We start from the raw sequence: 20,697 nt of genomic DNA on the forward strand, positions 1-20,697 counted from the left end.
TCAATGAAGACTACCTGTCTTCATCGAATCTTGACAAAATTACCTTAAATAATAACAAAATAAAAGCTGTTATTTCCGTCCTTTTCTTTGGCACAGGACTAAATTTTTGTAAAATTTTTAAGCCTCAAAGTATTGTGATCCTTTTTTTTTTTTAAATAAGGTCTAATGAAGAAATACTAGACTATTTCCACTATTTCCAATTAGATTTAGATTACTCTTTCCCTATAGTCATAGAATCAAAGAATGATTTTGGTTGGAAGGAACCTTAAACATCATGTGATTCCAAACCCCTGCCATAGACACAGACATCCTTCACTAGACCAGGTGGCTCAGAGCCCCATCCAGCCGGCCTTGAACGTTTCTGGGGATGGGGCAACCACAATTTCTCTGAACAACCCGTTCCATGCCTTTTCCGTCTTCCTTATAGGCCCACCTTAGATACTGGAAGGCTGCAGGCTACTGAGCCCACTCTTTTCCAGCTCTGAACAAGCTCAGTTCTCTCAGCCATGCCTCACAGAAGAAGAACTCCATCCCTCTGCTCATCTTGGTGGCCTGGCCTGCACTTGCTTCAACAGCTCAATGTCTTTCTTGTATTGAGGACCCCCGAGCTGGATGCAGCACTCCAGAGGGGTCTCACCAGAGCACATTGCTGGGTCGTGTCCAGCGTCTCACCCACCAGCAGCCCCAGGTCCTGCTCACTGGCCTGTTCTCCATCTGTTCATCCCACAGCCTGTGTTGATACTGGGGTTACCCTGACCCAGGTGCAGCCCCTTGCACTTGGTTTTGTTAAATCTCATGAGATTTGCATTGTCCCACTATTTGAGCTGGATATACTGGGATAAATAAGTAAGAGAGGAAGGGAGGAAGAGAGGGAGGGAGGGAAGAAGGAAAAGTAAAGAAAAAATAAGAAACATTATGAAGGTTTTCATAGAGACATATTATTACACAAACTTGGCTAAAAAGGTTAGAAAGTGAGAGGGTAGATCAGTGACAGCTGAGCCATGATCTCTTCAATGACCACAATAACACAAGATAGTTATTCTGAAAGCAAAGGGCTATACACAGCACAGCAAGGTACAGCACAAGATATTCCACATATCTACTGCTGACTGTTTAAAGAACTGAAATTTCCAAATGTCAAAAATGTTGAAATCGATGAGCATACATTTTTGAGAGAGATACTGCTGAGGAACAATTCCTTTTGACCTTTTTATGACTGTTAAAAGACGTCCCAAATTGAAGGCAGAATTGCCTCTCCTTACTTTTTTTGGGTGTTTTTTTAATTTTTCTTAAAAAGTAATTTGAATCACAGAATATCACGAGTTAGAAGGCCCCCAAAAAGATGAGTCCAACTCCTTTTTCTGTAACAAGTGAATTTGAAAGTCTGCTACTTCAAAGAAGATGGAATTTTATCAGCGGAAGCATTTTAAAATATTCAGGAACTGTAGCAAGTACCTTGCCAACTGAGACAAGCTTTCAGATATTTCACAGAGGGCCAAAATTTCTATATAACGGAAAAGATTAATCACTGATTAATCAGATTTGACAGGCTAGATTCAAAGGAATGAAACTTGAACAGAGCATTGACACACTTGGACGCACATTTTCCCCTTTACCAAATGACAACTTAATCATGAGACCAAAGGAAAAAAAAACACCAATAAATTCCTGACCTTCTATCAATTTAAATAATGTTAAGAAAATATTTTAGAAACTAATAAAATGGGGGGAAAAAAGAGAATTAAAGATCAAAATTTTATCTTATTACAGATTTTGGGAACAATGTGAAAACATATTCAAGTCTGACAATAGAGCAGAAGAAAAATCAATTTCTCATACATATATTCTGGGGTAGGGTTTACTGTGGTTATTTCACAAGGGAACTATATAAAATATAATATCACATGAATAGTGTAACTATACTTTTACAAGGGGAAAAATAGATCTTAAAATCTGGCAGTACTTTTATAAAGATAACTAAGAGAATCCAAATAGGCTTCTCTTAGGGAAAACTTGCAGAAATTATAAAAACTATTATTAATCCTTTTTCTAATAAATCAACAGCAGGAAACCTTGTAGTATATTGACAATTACATAATATCAAAATTAAGGAAACAAGAAAGTTACTTGAGTTTCCTCTGTATTCACATGGGAGAAGCATAGAAATAAATAATTATGTGTCAATTTTATGTATATATATATATATATATATATATATATATATATATATATATTGGTTACATCAGAGGATCTGTCTCAAACTGAATATTGTCATAAATCAAGGAGACAAAATGGATAGTTAAAAAGTCCTGGGATGAGATATCAGACATTAAAGAATTCAAAAAGCCTAGGAAACATCTAACATAAGGACACAAGGACAATTTTAAAAATGCTTCAAAAATGCTTTGGTATAAAAAAGCCCAAGAAAGAACTGATATTGATATTCTTAACTACATATAATATGAGGCATGGGTAAATATGATTTATTGAGAAAGAATCAAAACAATTTTTATTCAAAAAATCTTAGGTCTTACTACCTCATTCTGGTTTTCTGAATGAGTCAATAAACTGCCTCTGCTAGATCAGAGCTCTAGGCAGGCCTTCAAATGGCATTTAACAAAGATCTTCTACAATCATTCTTAGAGAAATCTAGGTGACATAAAAAAAAGCCCTTACATACAGGAATACCTAGTTACTAATTTAGGAAAAAATAAGTGAAAAAGGAGAGAAGAGAGGAATAATTCAGCAGTTTCCATGGTGTTGGAAGATCATATCAGTGATGGTGTGAAGAAAGAGGGAACTGAATTAATTTTCTGTTTCAGTATCATGAAAGTGTAAAAGTAGATGTAAAGCAAACAGTGTAAATGTTTTACTAATGTGCAGCTAAATTTATAATTTTTCATGGCAGGGCATAGTAGATATTAAAAATGAACATGTTCTCCAAAATAATTTATAAAAATTACCAAAAAGATATTCAGTAAGAAGTTGAAAAACACTGATCTCATTCTGGAAACTTCTAAGACATGAATTGCTAAGAGCCCATGACAGTTCTCTGAGATTATATTCCTGTGCTGCTCTTAGTAAGTGTTCTATATGTACCCATTTTTGGTCAAAGTCAGAAATGGGATATAGGGCTAGATGAACTTTTATTCTGATGGCATGCAAATACCCTCCTGCTACTCTGCAAAAATAAAAAAGGTAACTGTTTTTTTAAAGAAAGCTTTCCCTACTGACTGGAAAAAACAGGGAGCAAGGTGGTGCAATAGAGTTGGGAAACTACAGAACAATACTAAATATGTATCTTTAAGTGAAATAAAAATATTGTTCTAAAAAGAAAGAATAAATATAGAAAAGCTAGTCATACACATTGATCAAAAAAACTTACAGCTTTTCTGGTTTCCATCATCATGATAAAATGTGTAATTAAAAAATATTTATAAGAATTTTGAAAAATGTATCATTACAATTTACAGGCCCATTCAGGAAGTCAGAAAATGGATGATAAACTAATAAAATTAAATAAAAAAAATTGAAGCATATTAATTCTCCTAAAGTTATATCACTAGTCAGATGCAAATGAGAGATAAATTTTTTAATCTGTTCTTGGACTTTCAGCTTTTCTTGTCAGGAATTCTGAATTAAATATCTTTGAAACTGGAAAAAAATTAGTGAGAAAAGTACAGTGCTGAGTGTTGATCCATAAGAGTTTGTAATCCAGTAATTTTTTCCCTGTCTTTTATTAAACATCAACATAATTTGCTAGAGGAAACATATCTGTAAAGTTCTGTTTTTATTAGTTTTAGCTCTACAATTTAGTCAATTTTCTAAGGAATTGAAATGAGCATTTCACCAGAAAGTAATTAGAAAACAAACATATAAAAACAACGGTACTTTATGTTGTAATTCTGACAAAATATACTGTGGTTTAGAAATCCATTAGAGGAGCAAATCGTGCAGCTTGTACTGTTTCATCATTGCAACAACCAGCCCCAGTGGTTTTTGTTGAAACAAATATATTTCTCCACTGGATGAACAGTGCTAGATGAATATCAAAGGATTTAACAAAATTACCGTAATTACAACTCTTCTCGAGTTTTATTCTGATGAAGAGTAAAAAATATATCAAAAAACTTAGTCCAAGAGATCCACGACACAAACCAGGAATGAAACACATGGCAATTAATATAACCCCTAAGTACTTAAACTCATCTCTTATCATCCAGGCAAATTATAAAACTCCCCCTTTGTAGTGTGGTGCATTCTCAAAACCCATCTGGCACTCCCCAGGCATTCAGAGAGTTTGCAGACAGATCACTGTCTACACTCTCTGAATGTGCTCACAGTTCACAAGGAAGCAGTTTGCAACTCCTCTTGCATTTGGCCCTACTCAAACCCCTAATTCAGCACAGCAGAAGTTGGTGAGCAGACCAGAGCAGCAAAAGTTAACATAAACATAAAAAAACCACCATAAACACAGGAGTCGAGATTTTTTCTGCTCCTGTGGCCATTAATCCACGGGTGGCATTAGGCCATCCCCGAAACTGTCAATGCTCCAGCCATTCTCTCAGGGCTTAGAGCAAGGACTGTTAATACCTGAAGCAGAACTTCCCACATGGTTTCCTTTAGAAAGAATTAATGTGCACAAAATCATTCTGAATTAAAGCAATACCAATTCAAGCGGGGATGATGAAAGAATTTGCCTCAAAGCCACATAATGTCTTTTAACCAAAATGTAAAGGTATGTTTATGCAGCTGCAGCAGTTTTCATCTTATCTTGCTCCGTTTATTTTTCTTGACTACTTCTTAAATTTGATTTCTTAACTGCACTTGCAAAAACTGTTCTAATTAATAACTTGTGATACATTTCTGTGCAGCTCAGCTCAGAGTAATAAGGCTGTCTTTCATCAAAAGCATGCTACTGTAGTGGTCTAGCCTTTATTAAAAATAAATCTGGAAGTGAGTACAGTTGTGCTAGAACATCTTTAGAGATGAGAAGAGAGAGCAGATTTTTATTTTGGAATTTTTGTTAATATGATTTTTCTAGATCTTACACAAAAAAAGGAATGTTTGAACTTTGATTTCTTACTCAACTATAGATTTAGGAAGCAGCAATTTAGTGTTACAGACTTTACTAGTTTTGTTTTGGTTTTTTAGTTGGTATAAGCAAGAATGTCAGTCACATTGTACCTATTCCCACACCAAAACTTTGTATCCATAAAAATTAGAGTTTACACAGTGATACTGTTAGGAAGACTTTATGGCTACAGTGCATGAATTATTTTTTGCCATCATTAAATACTTCATATAATTAGGAAGAAGAAATACACCTTTCACTTCCATAGGAGGAAAGGGTCTAAGGGAAAGGATACAATGGATAATGTTCCTGTATATTAAAAATATAAGGAAAACAACATTGAAGTTGCATCATAAAAAGTAACTTCTGCCTGTGAAATGTAAGGAACACACCCACCTCTGACACTATGATGGGATGACCTTGGCTGAATTCCATATGCCCACCCAGCTGCTCTCTCACACCTCTCCTCTACAGGACAGGAGTGGAAAGGAAGAGAGAAGGTTTCATGGATTGAGATAAATTTGCCTCACAAGAATAAATAGATTTGACTAGGGGAAAATTAAATATATTACCAGTTAAAAATAGAGTAGGATGGTTAAAAACAAACACAAAACTAAAATCATCTTCCTTCCTTCTCACCATTCCTCTCAGGCTCAACATCACTTCTTTACTCATTTTCTCCACTACCTCTTTTGTCTATGCACAGAAGGGGAATGTCAGGATATGGGATAATCCACAGCAGCTTCTCCCTGCTTCTCCTTCCTCCTCATGAGTTCCCCTGTATCAGAATCAGAGGGGTCACTCCAATGGGGTACAGTCCTTCATGAACTGCTCAAGCATGGCTTCTCCCTGCAGGCCACAGCTCTTCAAGGACTGGTTGAGGATGGGAGCTTTCCATGCAGTAAGTCTTTTAGGAACAGATTGTTCCACAGTGGATCTCCCAGGGTCTGAGATTCCAGCACGGAGCCTGCTCCTGCATGTGCTCCCACAGGCTGCACTTTCCTTCAGAGCACAGGGTCATGCATGGGCAGTGAGATGGCCACTTGCTCCACCATGGACCTCCACAGGCTGCAGGGGCACAGCTGCCTCACCTTGGTCTGCACCATGGGCTGCAGGGGAATCTGGACTCTGGCTCCCAGAGAACCTCCTCCCCTGCCTGCTTCACTGACCTTGGTGTCTGCAGGGTTGTTTCACATTGGTCTAACTTTGGGCTTCCTTTGGAGCCAGCTGGAGCTGCTTGTGTCTGGCATGGGGGAGCTCCTAAACTCTTCCCACAAAGCCCATGGATATATGGATTTGCTAACAGCACAATAACAATATTGCAGATAGAAGTCAAACTTAAAATAAAAATTAGTTCATCCACAAGATCCACAATTCAATATTCAGGTCCAGTGCAAAACATATTCCATTAATTTAATATTTCATAGCCAACTATTTACCATAATCATTAGAGATAATACAAATGAGTAGTTACTATTCCTCAAAATTAATTTATAGGTTTGTTTCAAGGTCATATTCACAGATGAAAGAGAAAATATTTTTCCATAAACATCATGTTTTGGCTATTGATTTATGCCATCAACAAGGTGGGGGTTTTTTAATGCTATCCCTTCCTAGGTGAACTAGTTAGATCCATTTAATATTTGTTACCATGATATTAGTCAAATAATACATCTATTAATTTAAATGGTGTTTTCCATTTCAAGAAGTACAATCATTAAAACTGCACAGCAACAATGTCTGATCCCAATTGTTTCATCAATTCTGCTAATCTTCTAGAACAGAACGTAACCTTTTAAAAACTGCATGGGGAAACATTTTAAACCAATATACTGCCAACTGAGAATAATATTAAGGGCTCATACTTTTTGAAACACATAATTAATTTTACATTTTGCATTCAGAACTTCAATCTACAACCTCTAAGTCCTATGGAGGTATGTATACATATTAAAGAGCAAGATAACTGTCAACACAAAAACATTTAGACAAGGATGTAAGGATTTAATTTCTGTGTATTGATACCATGTTTTTAATACTACTAAAACTATAACTAAACAAAAAATGTTGCTGTTGTTTGCTTGCATACTCTGTACAAGTATGAACCAGCCATATATCAATTAATAACACGGAATATTGTTTTAAACAACTACAATGGATGCTCCAAATAATCTCACAAATAGAGGTTTTGGAAAAAAGTAGGATTCTAGGAAACTGTGTTTTGCTTTGGGATTCATTCTACAAAAAAATTAGCTATAAGTTTTTCGTCTGCTTGCTAAATAAAGCCATAATCATATAGATCAAGATGCACAAAGACATCTAAATAGGTGTAGTTTCAAGTTTTTCTGACCTAGACATCTAACCATCACCCACATTACAGCAGTCATTCTTTTTTACTACTTTAACCCTGCTAATAATGTTATTTTATTTGAACTTGAAGCTACCATCTCAGAAATAAAAGGGTCTTGAACCAGAAGTCAAAGCAATTGTTTTCAGGTTATTTATAGTAATAGAGAAAATCAGAAACAGTCTCAGAATTTAGCAATTCTGAACAAGGTTCAACAGTGACATTAGGTTGTGTCTACAAAGGAGTAGACAGGTTCCATCTAAATTGAGTTATGCTGAATCCTTGAAAAAGGAACTCTTTCTTTTCTTAACTGTTTTGCATTTAATTGCAGCAGGAAAGTTAATTTTCTCATTAAGGGTTTGCCACAGCACTTGAATCCTGATGATTTTTAATTTTACTCATGATATCAATGGGTGTTTGGTGCCACAGAGGACCGTTTTTGGTGGTACCACTTGCTCCCTGCAGCCAGAGGACAGGAGCCCTGGACATAGTGAGAAGAATGCTTAGGATACTGTGGCAGACTCTGGCAAGGAGATCTAGCTGGAAACACTGCTGAAGACTAGAAGAGACCTCAGTCTGGGGGATGAAGCAGAGCAAGGTTCCCTGCCTAAAATGGAGAAATGCATCATGTGCTCAATTCACAGCTCTTGAGGGAAAATGCTCCCATCAAGGTCTCCTGTCTCCCTCTGAGTCTAAGGCAGGCAGAGGCAATATCCTTGCATGTAGGTGGGATCAAGAGTTTCTGTAATTAAGGTGAAAGAAGGGGCCATCAAGAGCCTCGTAAAATTTAGCAGTGATGAAGTCCTACACCTGGGAAGAGTCCCTTGCAATGACATGATGATGTCTTTTTCCAAAGCAGCTGTTGCTTAGAGACTGGCTAGACTATCAGTCTGCTGGGGGTGTTGATCACTTCTTCATCACTTTTTTTTTTCCCCTTTTTTTCCCTTCTCCCCCTTCCCAGTTATTTATTAAGCAATCTTTATCTTAATCTGCACGTCTTTTTTTTCAATTTTGCCCCTCCAATTCTGTCCCCCAACCTACTGCTCGGGAGTGAATAAGGGTGGGTGGGACCTTAAGTACCAGCTGGGGTCAAGACATCACAAAGCCGCTGCCCAGAGTAGGTCACGCAGTCCTGGATGTTTTTGAGACCTCACTGGACAACCCCTTGAATAACTCAGTCTGAGTTTGGAGCCAGCCTTGCTTTGAGCAGGAGGTAGGACTGAAGATCTTATGAGACCCATTCCAGTCTGACTTGTCCTGAGATTCCATGTTTTGCAGTTATTGTAAATCAAATATAGGGATACTTATAGAGAGAGCTGATACAAACACAGAGAGTTGATCACAGATATCTAATAGTCTATGCAACTAACAGCTTTTTAAAAGAAAACCAAACACATAAACAAGCCAGCACAGACATATAAGCAAAAGAGATTTGAAATATAGTAATATGCCTAAGCAGATGAGCCTCTTTCTGGCCGTATCTCCAACCTCAAGTTACTTGCATTACAAATAAATCAAGACAATGCTGATGTGATATGTTATGATGTGATATGTATATGTAATCATATAATAAATAGTAATAAAGAAGAGTTAAAACCTGTTGCTTATTATGTAAGATATGTTAGAAAGCTGGGCTTATATGCATGAGATTCCATTTTCTATTGCTCAGTCATGATGGAAACAGAAAAATCTTATGATTACATTTAACTGCAAACATCAAGTATAAAACTTCTCTCTCAGTCTTTCCCAAGAGAAATTACCTAGTTACAAAACCCTAAATCTAGTTACTTAGAATGTCATTATTCAATAGCAAATGCACATAAATTAGATTAAATTATTTTTTATTTAGGCAAATAAAAAAAAAGATGTTACTTTTTCTGACTACACAACTCATAGCATTGGATATGTACATTTAGTGATTTATTGGTGGGTTTGGGGGCCTTTTTGCTTTCTCTTTATTGAACTTTCAGAGCCTCAATGCAAGTGGGAGCCTTCTGGATTGCTATTTAGTTATCAACATAGAAAATTATGAAATAAAGGAAATATGCTCAGCTAAGAGTCTCTGAATAAATTATCAAGTCATTTTCAGCAGGATAATAAGTGAACAGATCTTTGGAGGAACAAAAAAATAAGGAATAGGCACTTCCTTCAGTTCTCCCACTACTAAGAGGGGATTTGATGTTCAACAAGACAGGGAAATTATTTGTCTCACAATTATTTTTTTGCTTTGACCTTTGTTGCTTCTCTTTCGACTGCCACTTTGCTCTCGGGGGTTCCTCGCTGCTGTCCCCTGTCCCTCTCCGGCCCCCCAGGACCCTCTGACAGGACTCTGTAGCTTGCAAAGCTTACTTAATCTCTTCTGTTCCTCCCAGTCTCCACTTTTGTTTCCTAGTCTTGTTATACTTTCATTTCTTCCTGCACCTTTTAAAAATGAACGGAAAATATTTTCTGTTTCTGTGCCCTACAGGAATTGCAAGCTACTGAGGTCCTATTGCTCAAGTCTGGGATGCAGTAAGGGCTGCTTTGTCTTGTATAATCTTTGCTTTACGGACATTTTTGATGTTTTGAAATAGTAATTTTGGGTGTGAATGCTCCCCAAATAATCCAACAAAGTAATACTACTAAACTAAGTAAAAGTATGCTTATTTTTAACCAAAAGCCTACTTCGTACATTTTAATGATCACAACTCAATTTAGTTAGTGTTGCTTTATTATTTTTTCTTCTCCAGAAATTCCTGAATTTCTTTTACCTGTATTTTGAGTTTTCTGGTCTCTTCTTCCAAACTTTGTTTTTCTGCTTCTAGTCGCTCTCTCTTTCCCCATTCAGAGGTGTTCCCACACTGCATTCTTTCCATCTGAGAAGGTTGAAGGTAGGAGGAAGAATAATCAAAAAAGAAAAAAAATGAAAGAGAAATAATCTGATTTAAAACCCCTGTTTTTTTCTGGGTGAGGCTAATGGCTTCAGAGTAAGGTGGACACATTAGAAATCACTCCAAGGTGTAAGTTTTCCATGTTTCATAAAGTTAAATATTTTAATTTTAAAATAACCAAGACAGTAACTTTTTTCATCAAATGTACCTTCAAAAAAGTAAAACATAGGTAATTTTTTGTACAGTAATTGGTAACAAAATCCTATTCTTTTCCTCCTATTTATGAAAAAATAGTATTAAAATAACAATAAAATGTTTTGAATAACACTGAGACTGGTTTTGATTTGACAATGTCGAAGGTCAGTTTTTATTCTCCAGAACACAAAAAATCAGCATATTTATATTCTGTTTATAATTTAGAAGGATTGTAATTAATAGCCATTAAACTGAAGAAGTTCTAAAGTATATCTTCAGTATTACATATGGTTATCCTGATAATCAGAGGAAAGACTTTTAAGTTTTCATGTTAATGTCTTTCTTGTGGTCATGATTAACTTAAGTCTTAAGTGAAATATTATCTTTTATGGCCAATGCTGTAACCTTATTTTAGGATAATTTTATGAATTTGTTCATCAAATCCACATATAGGATGAATTAAATATATGAACAAAAAGACACATTACTAAGTGATATAGAGTAATTATCAAATAACTGATTTATTCTTCAGAGACAGCTACATAGAGGTTTTTGTCAAGGCTGCATTAAATATTTTTCAGGCTTCAAATGAAAAAAATAGTAAAGTGAATTTATGTTTATAACACTAAACAGGTACTTACCAGATACTAATGGAAATTTATCAGAAGATTTTTATTGACAAGTACTTATGTTAACAAGTTATAATTAACTGGTTCTTAACAGGAGATTAAAAGAGATTAACATAGATTAAAAACTGTGAAAATAAAAGGTTCCAGTTCTTTTAACTGAGATGAAAAAAATAAAATAATTGCTAATATAATAAAAAAAGGTCAAAATTTTAAGAGCTTTTTACAATTTTCAGTTCTGTGAGAACTAAAATTGATGGTTTGATAAAAATGGCAACTAAAAACATTGTCAGACACTTCTTCATTGAAGAAACAGCATATCTGTGCCAACAAAGCTTTGGAAGGAGCAATAGAGGTGTGCTTTTTCAGTTCTATTGGTTACTTTTATTCTAAAATCAATTTCTGGCAAATAATGAATGTAGAGCAAAGAGAACGATCTATTACAGCATAAAAGAAACATAATTCTGATCCAATGTCATTCTCTAGCTAAACCAAATTGCAAACTTGCCTGTACCCACCTTAGTTCCGAGTAAATAAAAACAATTAGAAACCAAATAAAGTTAAAGAAGCTCTTTCAGATGATCAGAGGACAGTAAAATTGATTGTTCCACTCTGCTCTGTATTGGTGTGGCCTCACCTGGAGCGCTGCCCGCAGTATTGGGCACAGGTCACCAAAGTATTAGAGCGGGTCCAGAGTGATAAACCACAAGCTGCTAGCTCCAACACACAAGTAAATGTTTGATGCTCACATGTTCCCAGTGAGGTCTTTAAAATCTATCCACTGGATTTCTCTACCATAGTTGGAAATTAAGGAATAACGTACTCCTATTTAGCAGCAAATATTATTTCTCCCTCACCAAAGTTATGCAAGTTGTTTGAATACTCTCTACTGGACTACAATCACAAGCCTCATATTTTTTCCTAATAAATATTCAGGCTTATTTATTATTACAAGTATCCATGAAAGTTCCAGAACATGAGAAACCCTGTCTTCTTACAAAGCACCTACCAAAATACTCAGCTGACATTCTAAACCTGAAAGTTTACCTTTTCACAGTGTTGACACTAATCAATAAAAATTCATTTTTGTCAGACATCACATAGAGAGAAATCACTAAACCATCCAAGGCTGAATTTCATCAAGAAATTAAGCAGAAGATGACTATCACATGAAGATCTGATGTCAAGATAAATTTATTTACCTATGTCTATAAAATTTCAATTCATTTCTGCCAAGATGCAATTATGATAAATTTACATATTTAACAGTCCTGATTTCAGCTGGGATAGGAGTTCATTATCTTCCTAGTAGCTGGTACAGTGCTATGTTCTGAATTTAGTATTAGAATAATGTTGATAACAGAGGGAAATTTTCATTGTTACCGAGCAGTGCTTACACAAAGTGAAGACATTTTCAGCTTCTTGTACTGCTCTGTGAGCAAGGAGGCTCAGGTTGCACAAAATCGGAGTGGACAGCTAACCTGAAGCAGCCACAGGAATATTCCATTCTATATGATGCTCTTGTGTGAAATTCCACATTCTGATTTATAATGAAATGTGAAAGCTTAACAAAAAAAATGCAACGTGAAAAAAACTTGAGATCTTTAATTTTCCATTAAAATGTGAATATTTTCTCTCCATAAAATATCTGTGCAGACTTGCACTGAATTTTACTTTTTAATAGGAAGTCCAGAATAATGGTGGAAGCATAGAATGAGGTCAAGGTAGTGTCAATGAAGTGGATAATTGCAAAGGTGAATGGTGAAAATGAAGTACAGTCTACTGACCTTTTGAAACTGGATAATTACATCTTAGAGCTAACCTACACCATTTTGTGACTAACATGAAAGGCAGAACCCTGAAAAAAACAGGCACAGAAAAAGGAACTCCACCTTAAACAGTTCATTAGCAGGAAAATCTTAATGCTTTAGTTTAAGGCAATATAACAGTGCTTGAGGTTCCAAAAGTTTTATTGAAACAAGATTTTTCTCCTTCCCCTTTGTTAAGAAAAGATAGAGTAGGTTAAAGGGCAACAATTAAGGTGCAATGAATGCAAAAAGATGATGAAGATGAAATCTAGCAGTCAACATGATTTCAGACAGTAAGCAGAAGAATTTCCACTCTTCCAATTCCAAGATTTTTATCTTCCTATAAAACTTGGAAAAGGTAGGAAAGTGTATTTAGAGAACTATGATCTTCAGCTTTTTAAAAGATGTTTTTAAAATAGGGTTGGGTAGAATGCAAGCATTATGTGAAAAAAAAACTGTACTTTTGATCTGATATGACTTGACTGACGTCAGGAATCAAAAATCGCCAATCCAACCAGAAATTCTCCCTCTAACATTTTTCTTCTACAAAACTGTTATTTTCTTTACCGAAAGCATATTCCATGAAAGATTATCTACATATCTCAAATAAAAACTGATTTGGCTGAGAATAGAAGTGTTTTATTTATTATTTTTTTTATTTTTCAATCTGAATCTTACACAACAACAGCAAATCATTAGCTTCTAATGTTATCTGTCTTTATACTCAGAATCTGCCTGCACGCTGGATGAGGCCTACAGATGTGTGACCCAGAGAGGCAAGAACTCCTGTTTAAAATAGTGACCTTGGGCCTCCTCACTCTAGTACAAATGTAAAACATCTGCCTCAATTTGTGCAGACCAAAAAGGAAAATTTAAAATCAATATTTTTTTTGTCCTTAAAATGACAATGCAGGACTTTTTTCATGTCACAAAGCAAGATAAATGAACACATATTTTCAGGATTCTTGATATCCTTGCTGTATTGTGCAAGAAGGCAATTTCCATTCATCTATGCTGTAAATTATTCTACAGAATTTAAGCAAGGGGTATATTACACTGAAAATTTAATAAGCCACAAGTTGATTATGAATTAAGGACCATGAATTCCTCCTAATAAAGAAGACCGATTGAAATAATTTTATGAAGTCACAAGTGAATTTGATTCTTGCAGACTTCTTCCCCATAGTTACTCAGAAAACTCAGCACAAGAAGCAAATTTTCCTTTTCTGTATCTCAGATGGAAATACTGTCTCTCAAAAAATGTCATATCCAACAGTCTTTTCAGAGCCAAGAACTCAAAAATTGTGCAGTTTTACCAATCATTTTTCAAATTATTGCACATGGATAAGAAATGCAAGGACAGAGAATCTGCTCTTTCACAGTGGTAATTTATGAGATGTCAGCAACTTCCAAAGCATGGAATGTGCTTCAGCTGCTATAAGGAATGGCAAACATGCAGCTTCCTTAAATGTGGCATCTAGGTAGATTAGATCCAATGAATTGAAAGCAAGCTCTGCCTAAAGATCAAGCAAAAGAATCACATTCCTGCATTTAATTCATTGTGAGACATCATTACCATTTGTAACAGTTGTACAGGGTCTGAAGGTATTTTATCAGTGGTTTAAAAGAAATGGTATCAAATGCTTAAAGAGCGTCTCTCAGCTTAACTGGGAGAAAAAACTTCTGTGTTGTAGGATCAGGAAAAAACTCATACAGCCAGTAGCATCCTTAGAGAAAGAGAAGAAAATAGTTATGTTGATGAATCTGGTTCTCTTAAATCAAGGCTATTTTTTTAATTTTGAGTTTTCTACTACTAGAAGTCTGTAAGAACATGAGGAAAACTGCCAAAGCTCCTAAGGTCTTAAAGAAAACTCATCAAGTTTCCTGCTTCCAAGATCAGGACTACTTTATGCACATGTGATGTTCGTTGGCAAGCAAAATTATTACTTAGCATGTGTGACACTGGACAGTTTTGCAATGATTATTTCTAGTATGTCTGACATTTTCTAGAATTTTTTTCTTTTTTCACCTAAAAGGTTCAGTCAAAGACTGCCAGAATCCATAACACTCCTTGCACAGGAAAGGGTATGCAAATGTTGGCTACCATTTTATTTGACAAATGCTTCAATACAGTAAAAAAATTTTACTCTGTTTTTTTCCTATTGTATGCAAGTCTGCCAAGAACACCATTTAGTTCATCAGCAAATATACTGAAAGCTTGATAAATGTTATTGTGCCTGACAGTGTCTTGAGACACCAAGCCCTGCAAGAAATTGAACTTTTTAATGAATATTTATATTCATAACAATGCCTAGCACCAGCATATTTAGTAATCAAATATTTCTTCCTCTTGGTTCTACTCGTATGCCTAAGTCTGCTACAAGCTGATATCATTGCACTATGCTGACATTAAATGTAAAGTTGCTGATTTACCAGTATTTTTTTTCTCTTCCCTTGTCTGTACAGAGAAAACATTTTTGTGTATGTGACTAGTTAAAAGAAGTGATTTATTCAGAAATAGAAGTTGTCCATAGATATATAAAAAGCTTTAAGCATTAAACTTTGCAACAATGAGAAATAATATATGAAGAGAGGCATAAATAAGTTCAGGAATAGGAACATAGTCAGGTGGAGAAAATTACCTTTGATCTTACAGATCTTTCTCTCCATCTGAATCTGGTACTGCTTTCATCAGTTTCTTGAACTTGAATGAGTTCAATTTCATATGGACCATGTATTACATTAAAATTAACACCTCCTGTTCAAGAGAATCTAATATTCATTCAAAGAAAACAAATTTTCTATCAATGTCTATCATACAAAATGATCCATAATGCTTATCTAAAATTCTACTTTCACCAATTATTTGTAAAGAATTGAATATATCCAAGGAAATACCTTTACCTATCTAAACATTTGAGATCAGTAATAAGAATACCAACACATCATGCACTCATTTTTACTTTAAAATTATGAAGGGCTTTTGCACTTGATCTCATTTAAAACAAGAAATACTTACATTTTTCATGTGGAAAAACTAAACAAGATGACTAAACAAATACTGGAAGTTTCTTTCAGTATCACAGAATGGATAAGGTAGGAAACAGTGGCCATCTGGACCAACATCCTTGCTCTAGCAGGTTATGTTAACCTTCCTCATTGTAATCCCAATTCATAACAAGATTGAGACTAGAGGAACATCCAAACTATCAGTGTCCACCAAGCTGTACAGTGTTGCTTATTTAGTCAACATTTTCATGCATCAAAAAAAACTTTGAAAATTATAGAGGAAAAAAATTTAAAACTAGAATGGACTGTTATAATGAAGATATAAACCCACACAATATAAATAAAGAATCTGACATTTATAAGATGTAAGAACAATTTTGTCAAGTAGGCATTCTTATAGGCTTGCCAGAAAAGCATGAATGTTTGCATGAGTATTTAAAAACAAATAAGAGTGTGATTATTTTTTCTGATACATTTTGTGCTGCTCTATTCTCAGTGTTCTACTGATGTATAAACCAAATGTTAAACCATTTGTAGGCTGTCTTGGAAACTAAGGGACTTTCACCCACTGTTTAAAACAAGCAAATACAAAAAGGATATTTTTGTTTTTATAGCCAGATGATATATTAAACATATCCACGTGTCCTTATCAGCCAAATCCCTAATGCACATGAAAAATGAGCCATGTATTTATTATCTTGAAGAGCTGAATTAAACAGTTCAAAATGCAAACCTCCATACATATACCCTATCATACCAGTCCATACAAACACCTGTTAGTTATGAGTAAAGTGCGTTTCAGCTGAGAGAAACACAGAAAAAAAAAAAGATTCCTTCATATTTCACTGTAAAATGTACACTTTATGTATTTGATGAGAAGCAATGCATCTTCTATATGGAAATTGAACTAGTGAAAACAGTAAAATAATAAAAACTAAACCTTGACATCTTCACCTACTTTTCAAATTAAAATAGAGTATCAGCCTCATCTCTCATATTCTTGATGCAGCTTTGTCTCATATTTGCTAATATAAATATATCAATATTTTACCACCATTTCTGGTTGGGAGGCCCTCATATTGTCCAAAATTTAGCAGGTCATATATTTGTCTACCTCAAAATAAAATATTTAAGTAAGAACCATCCATCAATTTTGTCAATTGTATTGACATTGACTGAATTTCAAAGTAGCCTAGATAAAACCCCAGTGAGTATATTCTCCAGGTTGAAGTTGAAGTGCTCTGGTTTAAGTCTCGTCCTGACTTTCCAGGCAACTTCTCAGAGATCATTGAGGAACTCCTGGGAACACTCTGAGATACTTGTGGGTATCTGCTGCTGCCACATAAGGAGACATTGAAGTAACTGCCCCTTCACCACTAGAAACTTGTTTGCTGCATCTTAGAAAAAATGCCCCTGCAAGAAAAATGAAAACCTGGATTTCTAAATTAAGAAAAAAGCTATGAAATCGGTAATGTGGTCCTTCAAAATTTTGAAAAATTTGCCATAATAACTAATGCCTCTTTCTTTGTCTACAGCTGGTTTAAGATTATCCCTCAGTTAGAAATATCCTATCTATCAAGATACTGGGAATTTTTCAGAATTTCCCTGACATTCCCCTCTCTTCTCCCATAAGATGAATGTGGTGAGAGCTATTTACTTGCTAAAATAAAAAATTAATTACAATTAAATTACCAATAATAAATTGTCCATAAAATAATTTTTTCCTTTAAAACCTTTACTGCTGTTTAGAAACAAATACTCATATTCTCTTATTTTATATATACCCAAGCCATAAATAATTTAATGCAGACCTTATAACTATATTATAATATAGGCAACAGTAGAAGGACTTTATTTTCTATATCTCTCTGGGACTAAGACCCTCACCTCTGGCTCACACCACAGAGACCCTCAGTACAGACCATTTGGCTGCTCTAGATCACCCCAATTCTAGTCCCATTCCAACAGCACCTCTAAGCATTCTCTTTTTCTCAACTCTAAGACTGCCACCCTTGTTCCAAAAATGACACAAGAACAGATGAGAGACCAAATTGCAAGAGGAGAAAAAGAAGCTTTAATACAAAGGATTCTCCAGCTTACATAGACTGATATGATACATTCTACCTGATTGGCTAGTTAATAAAAACATCTTTCTCACACACCGTCCTTGAAAAGAACAGAAAAACAAAGTGGAAAAACACCACCTGCAGATTGTTTATACTAACAAGTTATCACATTCCTACAACTCCCTAAAAATTCTCAAAAGCCACTATGAGAAACAATTGTAGTTTTTCTTTCCCTGACCAGGCTGGCATCCACATAAGATAAACTTTTCTCTCTGTCTGGAGCAAAGAACCTCACCTCCAGAATTTCTGTCAGCATCACTCACAATTTCTCCTGCTCTGTATTTCTCATTTTGGCTGCTATTCAGTTTTATATCCCTCCTGCTTCTACAGGTTGCTGTGTTTCAAAAGTAACACCATGGTATAAAATGTACCAACATCTATGTAACTTACTCAGCTGCACCAAAAAGATGCTTCATTAGCTTACTTCAGTAATTTGAGTCTACAAATTTACTAAATGTCCCCTTTCGTTATGGTCTTTCAGACTATTCAGTATCAGCTTTCTATTTGGGTTCCTTTCTAGCCTATTTAATATTAACCACTTCCAAAAGTTCTCCCAGTTTCTGGAAATTGCCTATAAGTCATACAATTTTCACTCTTTCCTGTATAAATCTGAAGAGAGCAGTTCTCAGAGTAATTCTTGTCTGCAGAAACAAAAGCTGAAGCATTGGTTCCAACATAATTCAATTACTATTTACTCATAACTTTTATGTTAGGCATCCTTTAGCTAGCCTTTGACTTGAAGGCTATTTTTTTTTTTAATAATTAAAAAAACAGTCAGATTCATATGGTTTCTGTATTTCCCATAATTAGAAACAGAGACTGAATCTAAAGTCATTTATGCGCTGAATGCACTGGTCATCTTTTACAGCATACCTTTTATTGCAGGCTCTTGAAATTATCTTCTTGTTATTGTTGTGTTTAGCAAAATATTGGTGCTTAGATAATCATGACCTTACATAAAAATGGCATGTACAAGATACTGTTTGCTGTATTCCTAAATGGAAATTATATTCTTGATGGAACTAACATGACTAAATTATCAAACTACTTTTCCTTTTTTTGACTAGAGATGAACATAGTAATTTGGGTTCTAACCAAGATTAATCTATACAAACATTATACGGTGGTTTAGAAGAATTTAAAGTGTTCTCTAGGAGAATTTAAAATGTTTCCTTATCCCATTCAAGGAAACAATTCACATTTCAGCTAATTTCTTAGAGAATACTGCTTTAAATTTATAAGGGACACATACCAACCAAAACCCTCAAAGCTTGACAAGCCATCACTCATGTGGAGAGGGGGAATTCCAATGTATGAACAAATTACTCTTTCCTCTTGCACAGTAAGGTCAAATTTTTGATACAGGAAATAAACAAGCAAAAATTCCCATATTAACTAATAATAAACTGATCTAATAACCGTAGCTCAAGTCAATTAAAATAATTAAAAGTAAAAGAATAAAAACATACTTTAATATTTATGTTTCACTAACAAACAAGGTAAAACTTGAGCTCTTGACATTTACAATGAAGGGGTAGATTTGTTTACTTTACAAACAGTAGCCTGCTTTTCTTATAGTTGATTGGATTATGACACAACACAGAAGGGGTGGCAGTGGTAGTAGAATAAACAAACTGCATTCAAAATCCTAAGTAAATGGCAAAGATTGTTTTAGGCATAGGATTACATTAATTTTTTTCCTAATGTAATTTGAAATCTCAAAGGTCAGATGATTTTGGGCATTCTTAAGCAAGAAAAATATGAAGCAAAGCAGGAACTTTTACCCCTTAATTTTCCTCACTAACAGCTTTATCAGAGGGAGGGAATGGGGGGAGGACTTCTTACTCTGTGCTGAAAAGTTCAATTCCATTCTGGTTATATTTTAAAAGAAGGTGGAGTAGGCCCCTGCTGAGAATAGTTTTCTTTTTTTTTTTCTAATGACACCTGAAACTTCTTATTAAAATCTGCTTAATTTCCTTTTCATCCAAGTATTGTTGCAAGACTGAAGTTTCCCAGTTTAAGAGTTTTTATGATCTGCATTTAGCTTACTTCTGTTACTAGTGTTCTTATCAGGGGGAGGAAACCATGTATGTATGTGTATTTTTGGTTGTTTTTCCTAGTCAAACCTAATACAACAAACCTCTTCCCAAAATAAGAAACACAGACTAAGCCCTGAGAGACCTGAGACTGACTAATGCAAAACCTCTTTTTAATAGCAAGATAAAAAATAGATTTGTCTGCATGTGAGTAGAAATACATGTACAGACTTTAATGAAAGCAAAAATGAGCTCCTATTCTATGGAAAGAAATTACCAGACCAATTAAATTTTCATTCTTAACTTTCAGAGCAATACAAATTTATATATAATTTACAGAAAGTAATTTTTATATTTGTTATTTTTACAAATAAACAGCCTAGAAATTAAATTGTAGTCCAGACTATAAAAACTTGCCTCCTGTTACTACAAATAGTTATCTACTGCTGTGTGTTTATGTAGTTATTATCAGTAATTAATTTCGGAAATAGAATATGCCATAAGCGATTCTAATAAATACTGTAAAAAGAAGATGACAACCCTTCCTCAAAAAATACAGGCACTGGTCATAAGAAGATGAATGCAGACATGTAGAAAATCATCTGG

At 34.8% G+C, this 20,697-nt stretch overlaps 1 protein-coding gene across 11 annotated transcripts in view; it reads right to left on the reverse strand.

Annotated features, from left to right (window-relative positions):
• Positions 1 to 20,697, reverse strand: part of CCDC102B (coiled-coil domain containing 102B) — a 142,443-nt gene that overhangs the window by 90,744 nt on the left and 31,002 nt on the right. For 5 of the 11 annotated variants that reach the window (XM_085571885.1, XM_085571882.1, XM_085571884.1 and 2 more), the window contains 2 exons: positions 10,172 to 10,276; positions 5,471 to 5,542 (listed from right to left, as the gene is read on the reverse strand). In XM_085571885.1, the coding sequence (XP_085428011.1) occupies positions 5,471 to 5,542; positions 10,172 to 10,276 (177 nt within the window). Of the gene's footprint in view, positions 1 to 5,470; positions 5,543 to 9,770; positions 10,277 to 20,697 lie in introns of all 11 variants that reach the window. The other 6 variants (XM_085571888.1, XM_085571887.1, XM_085571891.1 and 3 more) reach the window with 3 other exon arrangements.

This window comes from Lonchura striata, chromosome 2 (genome assembly GCF_050655825.1).
Source record: "Lonchura striata isolate lonStrDom1 chromosome 2, ASM5065582v1, whole genome shotgun sequence".
NCBI classification, from domain to species: Eukaryota; Metazoa; Chordata; class Aves; order Passeriformes; family Estrildidae; genus Lonchura; species Lonchura striata.